This window comes from Ursus arctos, unplaced genomic scaffold (assembly GCF_023065955.2).
Source record: "Ursus arctos isolate Adak ecotype North America unplaced genomic scaffold, UrsArc2.0 scaffold_28, whole genome shotgun sequence".
NCBI lineage: Eukaryota > Metazoa > Chordata > Mammalia > Carnivora > Ursidae > Ursus > Ursus arctos.
In genome coordinates this window covers 36,844,345-36,862,151 of record NW_026622963.1, presented here as the reverse complement: position 1 = coordinate 36,862,151, position 17,807 = coordinate 36,844,345, and the positions used below count along the sequence as shown (strand labels likewise).

Genomic DNA, 17,807 nt, shown 5'->3' with positions numbered 1-17,807 from the left:
TCTCCTCTCAGTCCGACTTTGAGATCCCTGATGTCAATTCAATACCCCGGCGGCTGGCTCCCCAGGAAGGGGTCTTAGTTGTTCGCCCCCGGGCGTGTTTTGAGCCCTTTCCCAGGTCTCTTGGAAGTAGGGCTTACTTTGGGTTTGTGTGTTTTAAATTCTTTGCTGTTTTTTTTCTTTCTTCCTTCTTAGGTTGTAATGAAGTGAGGTATACACATTGATTATGGATTTATTATACCATCACTTTGCATTTTCACTTTTAGAAAGTTTTACTTTTCATAAAAATGTTATGGTTCGTAGAATAGGGTGACCAGTTGTCCCCTACCCCCCAGCCTGTTCTTCAGAGATAATCCCTGATGACAGGTTGGTGAGGATTCTGAATTTTTCTATTTCCAAACACACCCATGTACACACACACACACACACACACACACACATTGCCCTGCAACACACTTTTTTTTCCACGTCTGTGTAGCACAAAAACAGTCTACCTAATTCTTCTCTATGCATGAAGAGTATTCCCTGTATCTTCATGGTCAAAATAAATACAAAATAGCATGGACAGCTCACCGGTGTGTCTGGGGGTGGGGTTAAATGGACTAATTGTCCCCCGTTAGAGGTCGTCCAGGTGAAGTTACCGCGCATGTTTAGCTCGACTTTATACACTTTATCTGGCCAGGAAGCACCTTTCCACGTTAAATGCAGGCATCCTCACACATTCAGTAAATATTTATTGAGCGACTGATAGGAGCCACTGGCTGAGCCAGGCTGGTGGTCCAGCTCTGAGCACAGTGGACAAACGCCTGCTGTGGGTCAGAATCTCAGAGAGCACAGATCCACCCCAGCTAAGACAGTGCTGGGGGTCTGGACAGAGGTGCGGATTTCTTCTGAACAAGTGTTATCTAAGGATGGGGCATGAAGAGTGGTGGGAATCTAGCACAATCAAGGGAGGCCAAGGGCACGCGAGGCATGGGGAATGCCTGTGCAGGGCCCGTAGGCTCCAGGGGGCAGGGGCACTCAGGAGACTTACAGGTTAGTGGTCCAGCAAGGGTTCCAGAAAGGAGCAGTGCAAGAAGGGCCCACTGGGCTGATGACGGAAGAGCTGAAGCTGAGCCACCAAGAAGACTTCCATCACGTTAAACTTCAGTCGTGTTCCTAACAGGATTCCGAGATGATACACATGAGAAAAACTCCTGGAAAGCGACGGCATACCATCTCCCCTGGACGGTCACGTGCTCTGAAGCATGGAGACTGGGAGGTTGGATTCTGGGGGGAAGTGAGGGAAGACCCATCAGATATGGCAGCATAGTTGGAATGGACAAAGAGAGAAGATAGAGCCTCCAATATCATGCTCAAAGATTCTTGATGGAACTGCCAGTGATCTAAAAATGCATGACCTCTCAGTCATTAAGGAGGACAAGAAAGAGTGAGTAACTGATTAACTGGCCCGGAAAGCAAGGACAGGAGGTAACAAGGAGCCACACAAAGAGAAAACATGGCAGAAGGAAGATGTCTTGATTCAGATGTAAGACATAAGGTTATACATTAGATATGTGTGAGCTATATGAGAGACGATATAAGGTATGAAGTCACGTGGTTGACCCTTGAACAACATGGGGTTGAACCACGTGGATTCACATATATGTGGATTTTTTTCCTAATAAAGTACAGAACAGTAGTATAAATGGATTTTTTCTTCCTTACCATTTTCTTAACTACATTGTCTTTTCTCTAACTTATGTGACTGTAAGAGTACTATCTATGGTACATATAACATACAAAATTTGTGCTAGTCAGCTGTTTATGTTGTTGGTAAGTCTTCTGGTCGACAGTAGGCTGTTAGTAGCTAAGTTCTCGGGGAGTCAAGAGTCATACGGACCCCTAGCCCCCATGTTGTTCAAGGGTCATTTGTATATTTAAAAAGGGAAGACTCCCAGATTCAGCTTAAAAAAGAAATGAAAATAAAATAAAAAAAAGCACATTCTCCCTCCCAATCTAGTTACATCCCACTTTTAAGAGACACATTTAAAACAAAATCGCATCAAATGAAAAGTACAGGGATGGGCATCCATGGAGCAAATGCAGATTAAAAGAAAGTGGGGTGGCAGTGTTAATTCTGTCCACCTACATAAATATTGGGGTAAATCAAGAAGTACCCCTTACAAAGTGATACAAAGAAGAACACACAATGGAGACAGGAACATCAGAGCACTTTAAGCATCCGATAAAGTCACTGACCTATACAAAACAAAAATGTTTGGACTATTAGAAACACGGTGTCAGATTTGAATGTTCGCCAGTCTAAACCTTATCAGATTAATTAGAAGAGCTATCAGTCAGGAAATCGAGGTGTTGAATTACGTGACTTACAAGATTGGATATATCTTTATGTACATGTATTTTAATATCACATTTGTATATATACATCCTTGAAGTTCCAAACAGAATTCTAACTCTTTGGAAATGTGCACGCCACATTTAAAACACTTAGTCACATCACATACCGGCTCGCAAAGTAAACCTCGATAAATTCCACCAAGTAAAAAATGTCCAGGACACATCCTGTGGCGACGATGCAATTAAACTGGAATTTTCTAATAAAAAAATTATAAGAACAGCAAGGCTACATCTTGGTGATTTGACCATAAGACATGAACAAGGACAACAGCAGTCCCTTGCAGAACCGAGTCTAAGCTGGAAATCAAAACTACAATTACAGACCAATTTACAAAACAACAATTGAACGTCATGCTTCAAAATTCATGGGGTTGTGGCCACAGAGACATTCAGAGGAGAATTTCTAGCTTTAAACGAGGATGATGATGACGGCAGTACTGGTAATCACAAGCAGCCAATAAACTGTGTTAAGGGGTGGACATCCAGTATTTTAATTCATTCTCACAAAGTTCCCTGGGGTGGCTACTACAATCGTCTGCATTTTATGAATAATGAGACAGAGTCACGGAAAGGTCAAGCGGACGTTCAAGGTCAGACACTGAGTAAATAATTGCACTGGCATTTGAACCCAGTGGACTGAGTCGAGCTGGACTCTAAAGCCAGACCAGGTAACTACTGCAGGGATGCTGTCCTCTCTGAAATAGAAAGAAAGGATTTGAGGAAACCAAACATTAAGCTCTGGAAGGTAGAAAAAGAAAATATAAGAAACAGAGGGGGGGAAAAAAGGAGTAAAACTCAAGCGGAACTAAATGAGACGGAGAGCAAACCGGAAAGAGTAGATGTTTGCGGAGAGGAGGGCGACCCACAGCCCGCGCACAGAGTTCCAGAAAACTTTGCAAATTAACGGGCAACTCCATGCTAATAAACTTGAAAATCATGTGTTCAAAACGGACAAAGGAAAAGATTTTTTAAAAATTGAGGAGTCCAATAACCAAGGAGAGTTTCAAAGAACCACCTTAAAAGTGGTGCCGGGACCAGAAGGTTTTACAGAAAAACGATTTCAAGCTTCTACTAGACGTATTTTAAAATATCCAACTTTTTCAGAGGGTAGGAAGGGATATTGGCTTCCCAGATCTTTTAGAATGCCGGCACGACATGGGGTGACGACGGGTTGTTTCTGTTTGTGGACACAGATACAAAAATCCCAAACAAAATACGGGCAAAGCGAGTCCAGGGGTTTAGTAAAAGAATTGCATGTTGTGAGCCAGTGGGACTTGAAAAAAACACCCAAACACAGGTAGCCCGGTCCTACAAAAGCCAGCCACAGGTTCCTTCCCACTGACAAACCAGAAAAGGAAAGATACATGTGCAGGCCAAGGAGCTGAGACAGCATTTAATAAACAACACCCATTCTCGGTGAAAATGCTGCCCGAGTTACAATTAGTAGAATATTTCCTTAACATAATAAAAAATAATTTTATCTTGATATAGCAGTCAGTATCCTACTTACCATAAAATGCTGCAGGAATTTCCATCACTGTCTAGAAAAAAACGTGGAATGCCTCTATGTGCCATTGTTTACTAATGTTCTGGAAACTTCAGTGATATTAAAAAATGAAATGAAATAAGTAGCATACGCATTTTTAAACAAAGCAAACTTTTAAAAAAGACTTTATTTATTTATTTGAGAGAGAGAGAGAGACAGCACAAGTGGGGAGAGGGAGAAGCAGACTCCCTGAGGAGTAGGGAGCCCGATATGGGGCTAGATCCCAGGACCCTGAGATCATGACCTGAGCCGAAGGCAGACGCTTAACTGACTGAGCCGCCCAGGTGCCCCTAAATGAAGCAAATTTTTAACATTCAGTTGGAATCAGTTGGAAACTCAAGAGAAGCTATTGAAGAACTAGGGTATGAGGAAATTGAGATCTACGAGGTTGCCAATTAGAGATAAAAAGGCAAAACCCTTGACTTACTTACGTATAAACAATACCCAACTAGAAAATATATTTTACATGGTTCCACTCAAAATAGAAAGAAAAGCCCTGGGAAATAAAGGTAATTAGAGATATTTAGAACCTACATGACAAATATAAAATTTGCTTTAAAAGAAAAGTTTTAAAAATTTAAGAAATGTTCTCAGATGGGGAGACTTTCTCCCTAAGTTCATCTGTAAATCCCAGGCAATCTTAAAAATTTCAACCAGATATTTAAGAGCCTGAGAAAATCACTGTAAAGTTAACAGAACTACTTGTTGGCAAAAATTAACCATAAATTTCCGTTTTGTTCCTCAAAACAGGAAGCTTTATTTTTCTGGTTAAAGGTGTGATATATGATGTAAAAAAAAAATCAGGCAAAGGAATTATGAAGTATGAAGGAAAAGCTTTCTGTAAAGACCATCCCCTAGCACTTTACGCACCCTCCAAAAAAATTACCAACCGGTTTGTGTTCATTAATATGAGTCCATTTTTGTAAACAGAACTAGTCTCTAGAACCATTGCACAGTTTCTTAGCATTGCGATATATGGCGGCCCTTTTCCATGCCCACAGACGGGGGTTTATTGTATCCCTACTATTGGCTGCACAATGCTCCGCGGTGTGACGGACCGTAGAAAATTTAACACCATCTCTCACTGATGCACATTTAGATTGTTTCCACTTTTTTGCTTTTTTTTTTTTTTGAGTGAATTTTTTTTTTTTTTTTTTGGTCCATTGTCTGTGTCAGGCATTCAGCTCAGTACCTCCTGGGAGTACTTCCCTCGGTTTTCTCGGGGGCTAGCATGGTCGTCTCCACTCTGTGGGCCGTCAGCTACGCCGTGAAGGGGCTGCATGCCTCGCTTGGGGCTGCACAGGACCTCTGTGCTCCTGCCTGTCCCTCTACCCAGTGACAAACCCCGTTGTGTGTGGCTTTGCGTGATGGCACTTCCTGCGCGTGTCCCGCGTGCGAAGCCCTGTTCCAGGCACTGGGACTTCATGAGGAGTAACCTTAGCCCATCCCTTCCGAACGGTGACGGGTTGACGTGCCTTTCTTGAATGTATCCGGATACTTCTTGACATGAACTGTATCTCCAGCCTTTACTACATCGGGGGGGATACATATTAAGGGGGAAGTCCTGTCCCGCTCTGTCCTTTGTCTCAGAGGCCTGGGTGTTGGGGAGGGCATCCTGATGACCCCACTCGTGCCTGCACGTTGGTGGCTGAGATGACCTTCCAGAGTGCTGGAAGGTGAGGGGCGCCTCTCAGGGTCTTACACACCTTCTAGGCTCTTCCAGAGAAGCAGTTTCCAAAATGTGTTTCTGGTGGCTCGGACTTGTCATCTACTCTGAGGTGCAGCCCACTGGGGCTCCTTGTCACTGTGATGTCAGCCGCTACCTGGAGTCCTTCGTTCTGTGGTCATAGGTGGGGTGTTTTCCCTGGCGCATTAGTCAGGGTTCTCCAGAGCCACAGAACCAACGGGTGGGTGGGTGGATGGATGGATGGATGAGAGAGAGAGAGAAATATAAAGAAAGAGATGTATTCTGAAGGGTTGGCTCACACAGTTATGGAGAAGTCCCACGATCTGCCACCTACAAGCTAGAGGCCCAGAGGAACCGGGGGGTGCACTCTACATCAAGCCCACAGCCTCTGAGAACCAGGGCAGCCAACGGTGTAAGCCCCGGTCCGAGGCCAAAGGCTCAAGAACCGGAAGTGCTGACACCCACACCCCAGGGCGGGAGAAGATGGCATCTGTCCCAGCTTCTGCTGAGCACATTCTCCCTTCCTCTGCCTGTTGTTCTGTGCAGGCCCTCAAGGATGATGGATTGGATGGTGCCCACCCTTTACTCAGTCTACCTTCAAATGCTCATCTCTTCTGGAAACACTCTCACAGACGCACCTGGAAATAATGTTTGACCAGCGATCCCTACTTGGGCTGACACATAAAATTAACCATCACACACTTCGCCTTAGCCTGGAGTGGGAAAGCTTAGTTGAAAGGGGCCTTTGAGACGCTCACCCACCATTCATTCATTCCTTGCACATGATGCCCCTACTCGGCCAAGCCCTAGCAGAGCTCTGGGGACACAAAATTAGGAGACATCGTCTCTCCACTCCAGGAGGTACCAGAGGAGGGAGAGAACGAGGTCAACACGACCGCTCACGTACCAGCTGGGAAACAGCCCAGAGATGCTGTGCCTTTGTCCGGTCCTGTGCCCGCGTACAGACACGCACACAACACGGGTCCTCCACAGTCCCAGCCACAGGTCCTCCATTCCTCCTACCTCCAAGTCCCTCTTCAGTTCAAGATAGAAAACACCCCCTGGGCCGACGTGACCCAACTTGAAAAATTGCCTTTGATATAAGACACTGTCGGGGAATTCAGAAATTTGAAACACATTTTATCAGCTAGTTTTCCTTTTCTGCATATGGTTATTTACCCTCTCAAAGTTCTCCAGTGAATTAAGTGTATTTTATCCAGATGGAAATACTGTGGCCTTTCCTCCAGTGAGTTAGCTCTGCCCAGCACAGCCACGGACGCGTCATGCTTTTTCGGCAAGTGCTGAATGAAACAAATGGGAAGGGAGGCAGGGAGGAGGGAGGGCGAGCTTACTGACCCTGCTCCCCGGCACAGTCCACAAGTTGTTCAAACTCCTTTAAAAGAGGAACTAGCCACTTCTTTGCACTGGTTTTATCGTGTTGGACTTTGCATTTTCTATATGGATGACAGTGCGGCCAAGGTGGGTCTAGAGGCCCACGGAGGACCGTGACGGGGCGTCAGTCCTCCTCTCTCTTTGGGATGCAGTGGCCTCGTGTGTGTGAGGGGACACCCCCCCCCCAGCCCAGCACTCTGTGGAAGGGGTAGAGGATAAGCTAGTCGTTGGGAGGAAAACGCCTCCAGGGAGTGGGAGAGCCGTTTCCTGGGCTAAAGCAAATCCTTTCGGTTTTTCTGCCGGGAAGTGAAAGCAGCTGGTGCTATTGGGGTAGCCATGCTGGAAACTTCTCTGTGCGTCCCTGGGAAGCCTCTGGAAGAGACCCCTGAGGTCATCTTGCAGGGGACTTACTAGGGGCAAAGGAAAACCTACGAGAGCTTGGCAAACACTCGTGGAGCCTGGGGCAACATCCTGGCCCTGGCCAGGCCTTGAAGACCTTTGGAAGGCTGCTGCACCCAGGGAGAGGCACGGGCTTGCCCCCAAGCTCTGCTGACATTTGCTCCCATTACGAGCCATGGCTGGTTCCAATGTCCTGAACACAATTACCAAAGCTAAGCAGAACCATGTGACCACAGCACTGTGTTTCCAATTATTCTCTCTCCCTTCTCTCTCTGTCTCTCCCTCTATGCCAGGCCTAGAGGGAAAGCAGTCTCCCACCGAAGTCCAATTCTGGCCACTCCTCTACAACGCTTTTGCAATTATTCCCTTCCGTTGTTACATTTTCCATAAAAACAAGGCACATTTTGAAACACATCTTTGCTCGGGACCACAGGGGTAACCCCTTGCCAGCACATCACCAGCCTCCCATCCCATGGCCCCTGCCACCCCACATGGGAGCCAAGGCTGCAGAAAGTCTCGGTTCCCTCTGGAAAAGCTTATTTTAAAAACCTGACAGTACTCATTAGGCTCTCCTGCAAATGGTCCACTGGGATTAGCACAGCGTCCAGAGAGGAATTTGACCTGTCCGCTCCCCTAAATCCCACGTGTAGCCAATTTTTCCACCACTGAGAGAAGCGCACAGCCTTGCACCTGGTCCCGATGTACCCAAATGTTTGTGTCCTGGAAAATGCCCATCTAGGGAGCTTGTCTTTGCTGGGACAGCTATGGTGGGCTGGGAGAGAATGTGAACGGGAAGGGGGATTGGGCTTGCATTCTAAGAATCCATGCAGATGGCGACAGAGCTTGGTGGAAAAGAATGCAGAGGCTTTTGTACGAGAGGCCGGCACTGGAAGGCAGAGTTTCAGCTTTGACTGCAGGTGACTGGCTCCTGTCCTAGGCTTGGTGTGGGATAAAAGTTTTAAAAAGCCTCTTGGTCCCTGGATGTTACTGTTTTCCATTCGTGTGCCAGTAGCATCAGAGAGAAGAACAACTATTCTTTTTTTTTTTAATGATTTTTTATTATATTATGCTAGTCACCATACAGTACATCCCCGGTTTCTGATGTAAAGTTCGATGACTCATTAGTTGCGTATAACACCCAGTGCACCATGCAATACGTGCCCTCCTTACTACCCATCACCGGTCTGTCCCATTCCCCCACCCCCCTCCCCTCTGAGGCCCTCAGTTTGTTTCTCATAGTCCATAGTCCATAGTCTCTCATGTTGCATTCCCCCTTTCTTTATCCCTTTCTTCCCCTACCGATCACCCTATTTCTTATGGAAGAACGACTATTCTAAGAGGACTTTTTTTTAGGCACAAAGAGAAGTCTATTAGCTTGCATATGTGAATACATAGTGTGGCATCAGGTATGGCTGGTTCTAGGTGCTCAGATTACATCATTTAAATTCATCCTTCTTACTCCTTCTGTCCTCCTTGCTTTCTCTTTTCCTGCTCCCCACCTGTCCCCCAATCTCTGTGAGTTCTGTACTTTCGTGTTAGTTTTACTCTCAGCAGCTCTCCCTACGCAGTGGCCCTCAGCAAGTTCACATTTGTATCCTCCTGGTTTAGTACCAGGGCATGTCCAGAAGGATCTGAACACAAAACTTTGATTATCTTTCAATTTTTCAAATGGATGATGGACCAGGGCTGGCTATGAGAAACACACGCATGCGTGTACACACACACACACACACACACACATACACACACACACCCTTCCTTCTCCATGAGGCCCAGGTGAGCTGTGGGGAGTCTGAATGAAGTTGAACAAAATGCTAAGAAATTTGGATATAAATATATAAATACTCATAGTGAGCTTTGCATTGAGAGTTACTAGTTCTGGGAAGTTGAGTTGACAGAATCGAAACAATGCCTGTTTGGGGGATGATGGCAGGGAGGAGAGCGTTTACCATTTGGATTTGAAAGGTGGCATCTGGTGTAAAGGTGAGGAATGAGAAGGGAAAAAGAGAACACTAAAAAGCTTGAATTCTATGTATTTTTCAGCCAACAGATCGGAGCATTGCATGTCTGGTTTTAACAAATCCTCTCAAAACGAAGCAGGCTCTTGGCGAGCAGACGGTGCCCTCCGGACCCGGGTTCATGACTTTGGGGCACGTAAAACACAGAAGTGATAAAATGAGAGTTTCAGTGGTTTCAGGGGAAGGAAGCAGACGTGGGTTGTGGCTTGAAGGGGAGGTGAGCATGAGGAGAGAAAGTGCAGGGTGTAAAACCCTCGTTCAAGAAGATACGAAGGCATAATGCTGCATTGTCAACGCGGTGTTGAGGATAGCAGCACTGTGTGTGCCCCTAAACACTGTGAAGATGATAGATCTCACGTTAAGTATTCTCACTGTAATAAAAGACAAAGGGAAAAAAAGAAGAGATGAGGGGCATAAGAGAGAGGCAGATAACAAGAGGAGGATGTGGAATTGACACATAGTTGTTTTTTTCTAGAGAGAGAGCGTGTGCACGTGAGCAGGTTGGGGAAGGGAGGGGTGGAGGGAGAGAGAGAATCTTAAGCAGGCTCCACGCCCAGCACTGAGCCCAACGCGGAGATCGATCTCAGGACCTTGAGACCATGACCTGAGCCAAAATCAAGAACTGGCTGAGCTACCCAGGCACCCCTCGACACATAGTTTTTAAAAACCAGAAGCAATCTGAGCATGCTTCCACCCTGTTGCTGGAGACCCGGTGGGGAGGAGAGATGAGGTAATCCGCCCGTGAGAGGGATGTCATCAGTGTCAGCATGAAGCCGGGGGAAAGAGCAGGCTCCAGAGTCTCACTGCCTGGTTTAAGTCCTGCTGTCACCAAGCCCCAGCTGTGTGATCTCGAGCAAGTGACTTAACCTCTCTGTGCTTTGGTGATCCTTTTTGTAAAGGATATTGAGGATATTGATGGAGCCTACCGTAGATTTTTGTGAGGCTGAAATAGTAAAAGCAATTAGAACAGTGCCTGGCATATCAAGCTCTGAATAAATATTAGCTATTATTATTCTGTTGTTGCTATGCGTCAACACTCGGGAGGAGTGGGAGCCAGAGGACAGATGGGGGGGGGGGGGGCGGGCGTTCCACCACCAAGGGCGTGGAGAGTATGTGTGGATGGCAAATGCATGTGCTAATTCGATGGTAGAAACCCGGGAGGATTGCTCTCTGAGAGCTTCTGCATTTCATGAAGCAGGAGGAGACGTTCTCTCTCTATGCTGGGGAGGGAGGGAAATTTAGTTTCTAAGAAGGGAAAGTTTTGAAATAGTCATTGAGAATGTACGATCAGGCTAAGTATGGAAATGCCCTGCAATTGTTGGCCAGAGCCGGGGGTCCCGTGGGCCGGCCACGGGTGTCCCATGGCAGCGGTCCGCTCGGGGGTGGGGGTGTCCCCTGCAGGGCTCAGCACCCTGCAGCCAGGCATGGGGCTCAGCAAAGGGCTGGCTCCGTCCGTGGTGGACGGTTCTCCCTTGCTTAAGATGGACGCACATGGAGTACAGGACTTTGAGATCCTGGGGAGAGGGCGGCTTGACGACATGGACCGATGTCGGGTTAATTTGTACTAACGCATCAAGAGCCATGCCTGACATATAGCAAGCTTTCCAATATTTTTTCGTTCATTCTTTTTAATTCACTGCTATTGGTTGCTATAGATGGTTGGTGAATAAACTAATAATATTAAAGGGCTGATACAGTAAACAATCAATGTGTGCCATGTGGGTGTTGAAAACAGTCTTAAGAAGAAATTCTCTTTGCAGGGGCTCTGAAAGGGCTTCTAGTGAGGGAAATGTTGGAAGGTCTCTGCGTTTCCTTACTGCACCCTGACTGTGCACACACAGTGGCCCCACGGTTTGCTCTTCTAGCAACAGCTCTGCTTTGGGGCTTGGGCCCAGGTCAGGAGCCCTGCATGGACCCCTTTGCCACCTGCCTCACGGAAACTGAAGCCAAGGGAGGGGCCTCATGGTGGCACCGAGCTGGGCGGGCTGGGCTCAGAGAGACGGAGTTGACCAGTGTGGAAAGCCGGCCCTCCCTCTGTCGGGCTGTGAGATGGAGATCCGTGGGGATGGCCAATGGAGCAGGGGGCCCGGGCCAGGGTGTGACCCTGGGTCCAGGGAAGAGTGCACGGGTTTGCCAAGTGCCTGCTGTGTATAGGCTTTTCCCATGTGTTACCGTCTCTTACACTCAATCGACTCTGGCCGGTCGGCACCGGGCAACAGTCCTAACCCGGTCATAGGCTCTGCATCTGGAAAGGAGGACGAGGCAACAGCGGTGCTCAGACAGGCTCCTGGATTCTGGGGTGTCTCTGGAGAAGCTATAGGACTCACCAGGGGTGGTGCAAGGGGACAGGCAGGTACCTCCTCGCCCCCTTCCCCCTGAACCCGCTCCATAGACCGGAGCCCCTGCAAACTTGTTGGGAGCACAGATGTCACAAAGCTTGGACCTCTGTCATCTCTAAAGACCTCCCGTGACTCTGATTGCTGCTTTTCTGCCATGGCACTTCGTGGCTTTGGGTCTGTGTTTCCCATCTCCGTGCCTCAGTTTCCCTGTCTGCAGAGTGAGGGTTTGGAAAAGAGAAGCTCTGGTTTCTCGGAGTGGAGGGGGTGGTAAACACTTGGGTTCCCCGAGCCCCATGTGGCAGCCCACGTGGGCGGGCCAGTGCCACCAAAGGACGATCTCCCCAGCTGCCCTGCCTGCGGGCTCCCATGGCCCTGCTCCAGGCCTCCTGTCCCGCTCCACTCGTCAGGAGCGAGTCACACTGCCTCTTTCTGCTTCCTCTTTCCTCCAGGGACGCACGAAGTGGTGGCCAAGCCCAGTCCGGTCACCACCCGCCACAGATCAGGAGCCACAGATCAGGAGAAGAAGAAGGGCGGCTTCACCTCCTCTCTGAGGATGGACCCACACAGCCGTTCTGGAAAGAGCAGGAAATCGACCAAACTCCGGTCCATCTCCCGGTCCCTGATGCTCTGTAATGCTAGGACCAGTGATGACGGCTCAAGCCCCGATGAGAAATACCCCGATCCCTTTGAGATTTCCCTGGGCCAGGGCAAGGAGGGGATTTTCCACTCGTCTATGCAGTTGGCAGACACGTCGGAGGCTGGGCCCAGCAGCATTCCTGATCTAGCGCTGGCCTCTGAGGCGGCTCAAGTCCAAGCAGCTGGGAGTGATCGAGGCAAGAGCTGCAGGAGGCTATTCTTCATGAAGGTATGCCCAGGACTTGCGGGGTTGGAAGAGTCTGTGGTTGGTTTTGGGTGCTCTGAATGACAGTCTTTGAACCCTTTTACTCTGAGGTCGGGAAGGCACAGAGTTCTAATTCTGAGCAAGAGCAAGGAAGAAGTTGAGGCAGGGCTCACTGGAATGACGATAATGAGCATGGTAGTGAATCAGGCTCAGTTAACCTTCTCACTTGAGAGATTCAGTGAGATGCCGTGTGCATGGGAGGTAAACTGAGCCTGGGTCCCTGCTGAAAAATGAGAAGGGCCATGGTCAGTATACTGGCCAGTTCTCATCTCAGGCAGGCCCTCTCTGGCATATGCTTGCAGCTCAGGTCACTGACCTACAAGGCCTGGGCGAGGAGCAGACCTTATGTCACTCAGGGCAAGGACGAGAGGATCAGCGCGTTTGCTCCCTGAGTGCCGATCGCGAGTGTTTTCCAGGTGCCCCTGCCAATTTCCACACGGGTGTGACTGCTGGAGCTGACAAGAGGTGAGGGGGTGAGGGAAGCTAAGTAGTGATTGGAAACCTGCCGAAATTCAGAATGCCTTCTCTTCCATTAGGGCATATTTCAAGTGGTGTTATCACGACGAGATGGAAATTGCAAGGCACCAGGGGATAGAGCCTAATTGAAGTATTTTACTCTTGAATTATTCTCTGTTGAGTGCTGTGCCTTCAGCCTTCTATCCAACGTGGGATTTCTCAAGGGTCCAAGCAGCCTAGAATCTTGGAGCTCATGCAACTTACCCCGCCAGGGGCCAGCCGGGAAGGGTTTCTCCCACACCCTACTGGCACAGTCACATGATTGTCAACAGAAAGTGGAGAAGGCATTCCAGTCCCAGTGGAGGGGATCCAGGACCTTTGCACGACTTGCTTCCTTGCGGAGGAAAACCATTGCTTAACATGTATACAATAAACACTATCGTGGAACATTATATAGCAGGTTTGCAGGTCAGGCCCCAGAGAGGGGATAGGCCCCGGTGATCTCCATTCACAAGCAGCTTCCCCAAGGGCCTCACCCAGCCCGGGCTGCTCCGTCACCCACCACCCGACTTCCGTTGGTATGACCTGAGCTCACCCAATAGGACAGGAGGAGGGACCAGCATCCCAGTGGGGTTGGGGGAGCCTGGCCAGACTCCTGGCTTGCCATGAGTGATGTGACAAGTATGCAAACCACCAGCTGAAAGTCACATTTATTAGCGAAGAGATCACACGGTCCAGGCTGCAGCTCGGATGAATGAGATCCAAAAATCCCTTGGGGATTCCAACAGACGCCTAGACCGGATTATTCCCTTGCCTCTATTTAATTGCACAAGTGCTCTCTGAGCACCTGTTCCACCCCAGGCCCTGTGCTGATCCAGTCCCTGCCCTCAAGGATCTCATGTAAAGTGAAGTAGGGAGTTACACTCCAAGGGGCTGTCGGAGGCTCACAGAGAGGGAGTGCGTCTCTGGCACTGGATATCAGCACATTCAGTGAGTGTTTGCAGAACACCGACCTGTGGGCCAAGCAGACCCAGTCCCCGTCCTCGCACAACTCTTCTTCTGGTGGGGGGACAGCTGTGAACACTGCATATGTGATATGACATCAAACAGTGAAGGGCTTTGAGGAGATCTTAGGCAGCCAAAGGGGATAGAGAGTGATGAAGAGAGAGTTCACTGTCCTTTTTGGGAAGGTGATCCCGAAGGCTTCTCCGAAGAAGGGATTTGAGCGGTGACCTGCAGGAGGTGGACGAGTGAGTCCTCTGAACGTTTCAGATGGGGAAGAACATTGCAGGCGGTAGGAACAGCATGTGCAAAGACATGAAGAAATGAGTGATTTCCCGAGGCAAGGAGAGGACTGTGCCTGGGGAATTGCAGACAGGGGAGGGCGGCAGAAGGCGAAGCCGGGTGGTAACCAGGGCATGCTCGGAATTTTGTTCTAAGAAGGACGGGAGACTGAGGCAGCAGGCGAGTGGCACAGCCCAGGAGGGGTGCACTCTGGCTGCTGAGGGGAGAGTGGAGCCTAGGAGACCAGTGAGGGCTTTGGCAGTAACCCCGGCCACGGGTGATGTGGCTCTGAGACGGGTAGTCGCGCTGAGAATGGTCAGAGTACGGATTTATTTTCAAGGCAAACCCAGGGCATTTGTGGACCAGAAAGATGGGAGGCAGCAAGCTTCACTGCAGCTTTCGACCTGAGCAACCCCGGGGAAAGCAGACGCTGTGTGTGCTGAGGTGGGACACACCCCGGGCTGGACACGTGATCTGGAAACGGTGGGATGTTCCCTGATGGACCCGGGGTTGGGCTCAGCAGGGGTAGGTGGCGGGGAATCCCAGGTGGAAGGAGCCGCATCCGCGAAGACATGGAGGTGGGGAGGCACTGAGGGCTTCTGCGTGGGCCACCGCGCTCGCGAGCGTGTGTCTGGAGCTCTGTAGGCAGTACCTGTCTGGTGGCAGGAGGCTGAATGTGGGGGGTGGGGGGGGGAGCCAGATGAACGGCTTGGGGAGGAAACTGGCTAGGAGTCAGACACGCTTCACCTCTTTTGTCTCTGTGATGCACAGGGCACCATACTTTCATGGTTTAAACAATGTATCCACAGCTCTTATTGTCTCCCCAAAACCTTGGGAGGAAGGTAGTCACAGCAGCATGAGTATTTCTGGGGGGCAGGGTGCCATATGGCACAGGGTTTAGGGGTGTGGACTCATTAGTCTGACTGTTTGGGTTTAAGTCCAACTTGTCCATTTGGTAGCTGTACCATCCCAGAAATTCACGTTACTTCTCTGTGCCTCCATTTTCTCACCAATTAAAGGGTGAATGTGAACAGTATTGTTCAGCTCCTATGGGTTTTTTAAAATCAGGATTAAGTGATAAGTATTTGCATAAGAAAATTGACCTGAACCAGTATAGTGCACATAGTAATTGCTTAATTAGCATTATCATTACTGTTTCTGGTTTAGGAGGGGGACACTGACTGTCGCTGAGTGATTAATTAACGGACCCAGTAGCATTTCCTGAGCGCCTCCCACGTGCCAGGAGCGTGCAACGGCTGTAGCTTCTGCCCTGCTACTGGAGACGCGGACAGAACACATCTCTCCTGTTTCAGTGTGTGGGTGCCGACATGCAAGGGGAGTCCGGGAACCCTGCGGGATATGCGGTTCTATCTGTGGAAGGGCACCCTGGGGGAGGTGCCTGTTGACTGCAGGATATCCAGGTCAAGAAGTCCCGGTCACAGGGAGTGGCGTGAGCGGGTGGAGGATGAACGGAGGCTCGGAGGCGAGGAAAGGGTAATGTGCACGGTTGAGTCACGCTGAGGGCAAGGATGGCCCCAGAAGGCAGGGAGGGCTACTGGCCAGCTTGGAACACAACCCGAGCTCTTGTTTTTCCTTTTCAGGAGCACAGGTGACCTTGAACCATGCATGACCAAGTTATAAGCAAGTTTCAATGTCTGAACAGGTTCCCTTATCAAGAGTGCTAGGGCATAAGGGTCAAAGGTGACGGCTGGTCCCAGTGCCCTTCCTGGGGGGGGGGGCTACTTCAGTATTGAATAACACCCCCACCCTCCCCTTTTCGCAGGGACACTCTTGTCCCTGCCCTGGCTCCTGCCACGCCCTGCACCCAGGCCTGACTCAGTTGGCCCAGATGGACTCCTCAGTCTCCAGCAATGCCATGGTTACACTAATTTCAAAACAACATCTGGAAAGAGGCCCCGTGACATCAGTCTCTCCTCTAGAAACGCCTAATATGAAAATTAAAGAAGAGGAAGTTAGATGAACAGCCAAACGAAAAAAAAAAAAAAGCTGTCTTGGATGCGCTGTGCTTGGCATAACCAGGGCTGAGGAAATGAGTGCCCGCGGTTGTGCCAGCGCTGGGCGGGAATGCGCAGAGTCGGAGCGAGCATCTGAGCCCAGGTCAAGGCGGGAATGTGCAGAGTCCGGAGGGAGCATCTGAGCCCAGGTCGGGGCGGGAATGCGCAGAGTCCGGAGGGAGCATCTGAGCCCGCATGGAGGCAGGAATGCGCAGAGTCCAGGGCGAGCATCTGAGCCCGCATGGAGGCGGGAACGTCCAGAGTCCGGAGCGAGCACGTGAGCCCCTATTGGGGCGGGAACGCGCAGAGTCCGGAGCGAGCACGTGAGCCCGCATGGAGGGGGAAGGCGCAGAGTCCGGAGTGAGCATGTGAGCCCCTATGGGGTGGGAACGCGCAGAGTCCGGAGCGAGCACGTGAACCCGCGGAGGGGCTAGAATGCGCCGAGTCCAGAGTGAACACGTGAGCCTGCGTCGGGGAGGGAATGCGCAGAGTCCGGGGCGAGCATCTGAGCCCGCGTCATCCGTTAAGGCACTGGTGAGGCTCCTTCTTCAGGGGGATCTTCCCGGACCCCAGGGATGAATTCAAGTTGGAGAATGTTGAAAACTAGACTCTCTAACCCAACAAACAAAAATACTCAATTTATCAGGCCTAGACCTTGAAAGGGAGGACATATGGGGCTGTTCCAGACCTACTGTCTTTTTTTTTTTTTTTCCGAATGGAAAGAGTATTTTAAAATGCCCTTTAGGTGGGATGTTGGGCCAGAGGGAAGGAAGCTCAGGCAGGTGGAACTGAAGCTTTACCCAGACTGTGCTCATCGCCTCCTTCCTTGTTCTCCCTCCTCCCGTCTCCCTCCTCTCCTTCCTCTGTTTCTCCAAATGCTGGTGAAGCATCTGCTCCGTATGGGATAGCAGTCCCCCGAGGATTAAGAAACATGTGAATACTGTTCCTTCGCTCAGGGAGCTCGTGGTCTGAGAAGGGGACAGGTGTGAGCATAATGAATCCTGTCCCTTGTCCCCCGCTCCAAGCTATGGCGTTCCTTGTTCAGCTCTCTTACGGAAGGATCTCATGCAGAGGACGAGTAGCAGAGTTATATCCTGGAAGGAGCCTTCTGGGTTGTCTTTCATTTCTCCAGAGCCTCTATAGTAGCAGGATTTATGCTCCTCAGATGGGACTTCCCTGGAGGCGAATGGGTCCAGCCAAATGACTGTGAAATCTCGGTCATCTCAGAATGCGAGGATGAGCGCAGGTCCAGCACAAGTCCCTCCTGTCCGCCCCTCCTGGAGGCTCAGCTCTCGTGGATGAAGGACGCAGGTCATGCTCGGCGGGAGCGTTAGGAGGAGTGGAGCCGTGGGTGTGCAGGTAGGATGAGGAGG

At 49.8% G+C, this 17,807-nt stretch overlaps 1 protein-coding gene across 4 annotated transcripts in view; it reads left to right on the top strand.

Annotated features, from left to right (window-relative positions):
* Positions 1 to 17,807, top strand: part of IL16 (interleukin 16) — a 100,621-nt gene that overhangs the window by 18,050 nt on the left and 64,764 nt on the right. For 2 of the 4 annotated variants that reach the window (XM_044388449.3, XM_026510579.4), the window contains exon 2: positions 12,228 to 12,643. In XM_044388449.3, coding sequence (XP_044244384.1) covers positions 12,228 to 12,643 — 416 coding nt within the window. Of the gene's footprint in view, positions 1 to 12,227; positions 12,644 to 15,586; positions 16,969 to 17,807 lie in introns of those variants that run through there. The other 2 variants (XM_048220447.2, XM_044388450.3) reach the window with 2 other exon arrangements.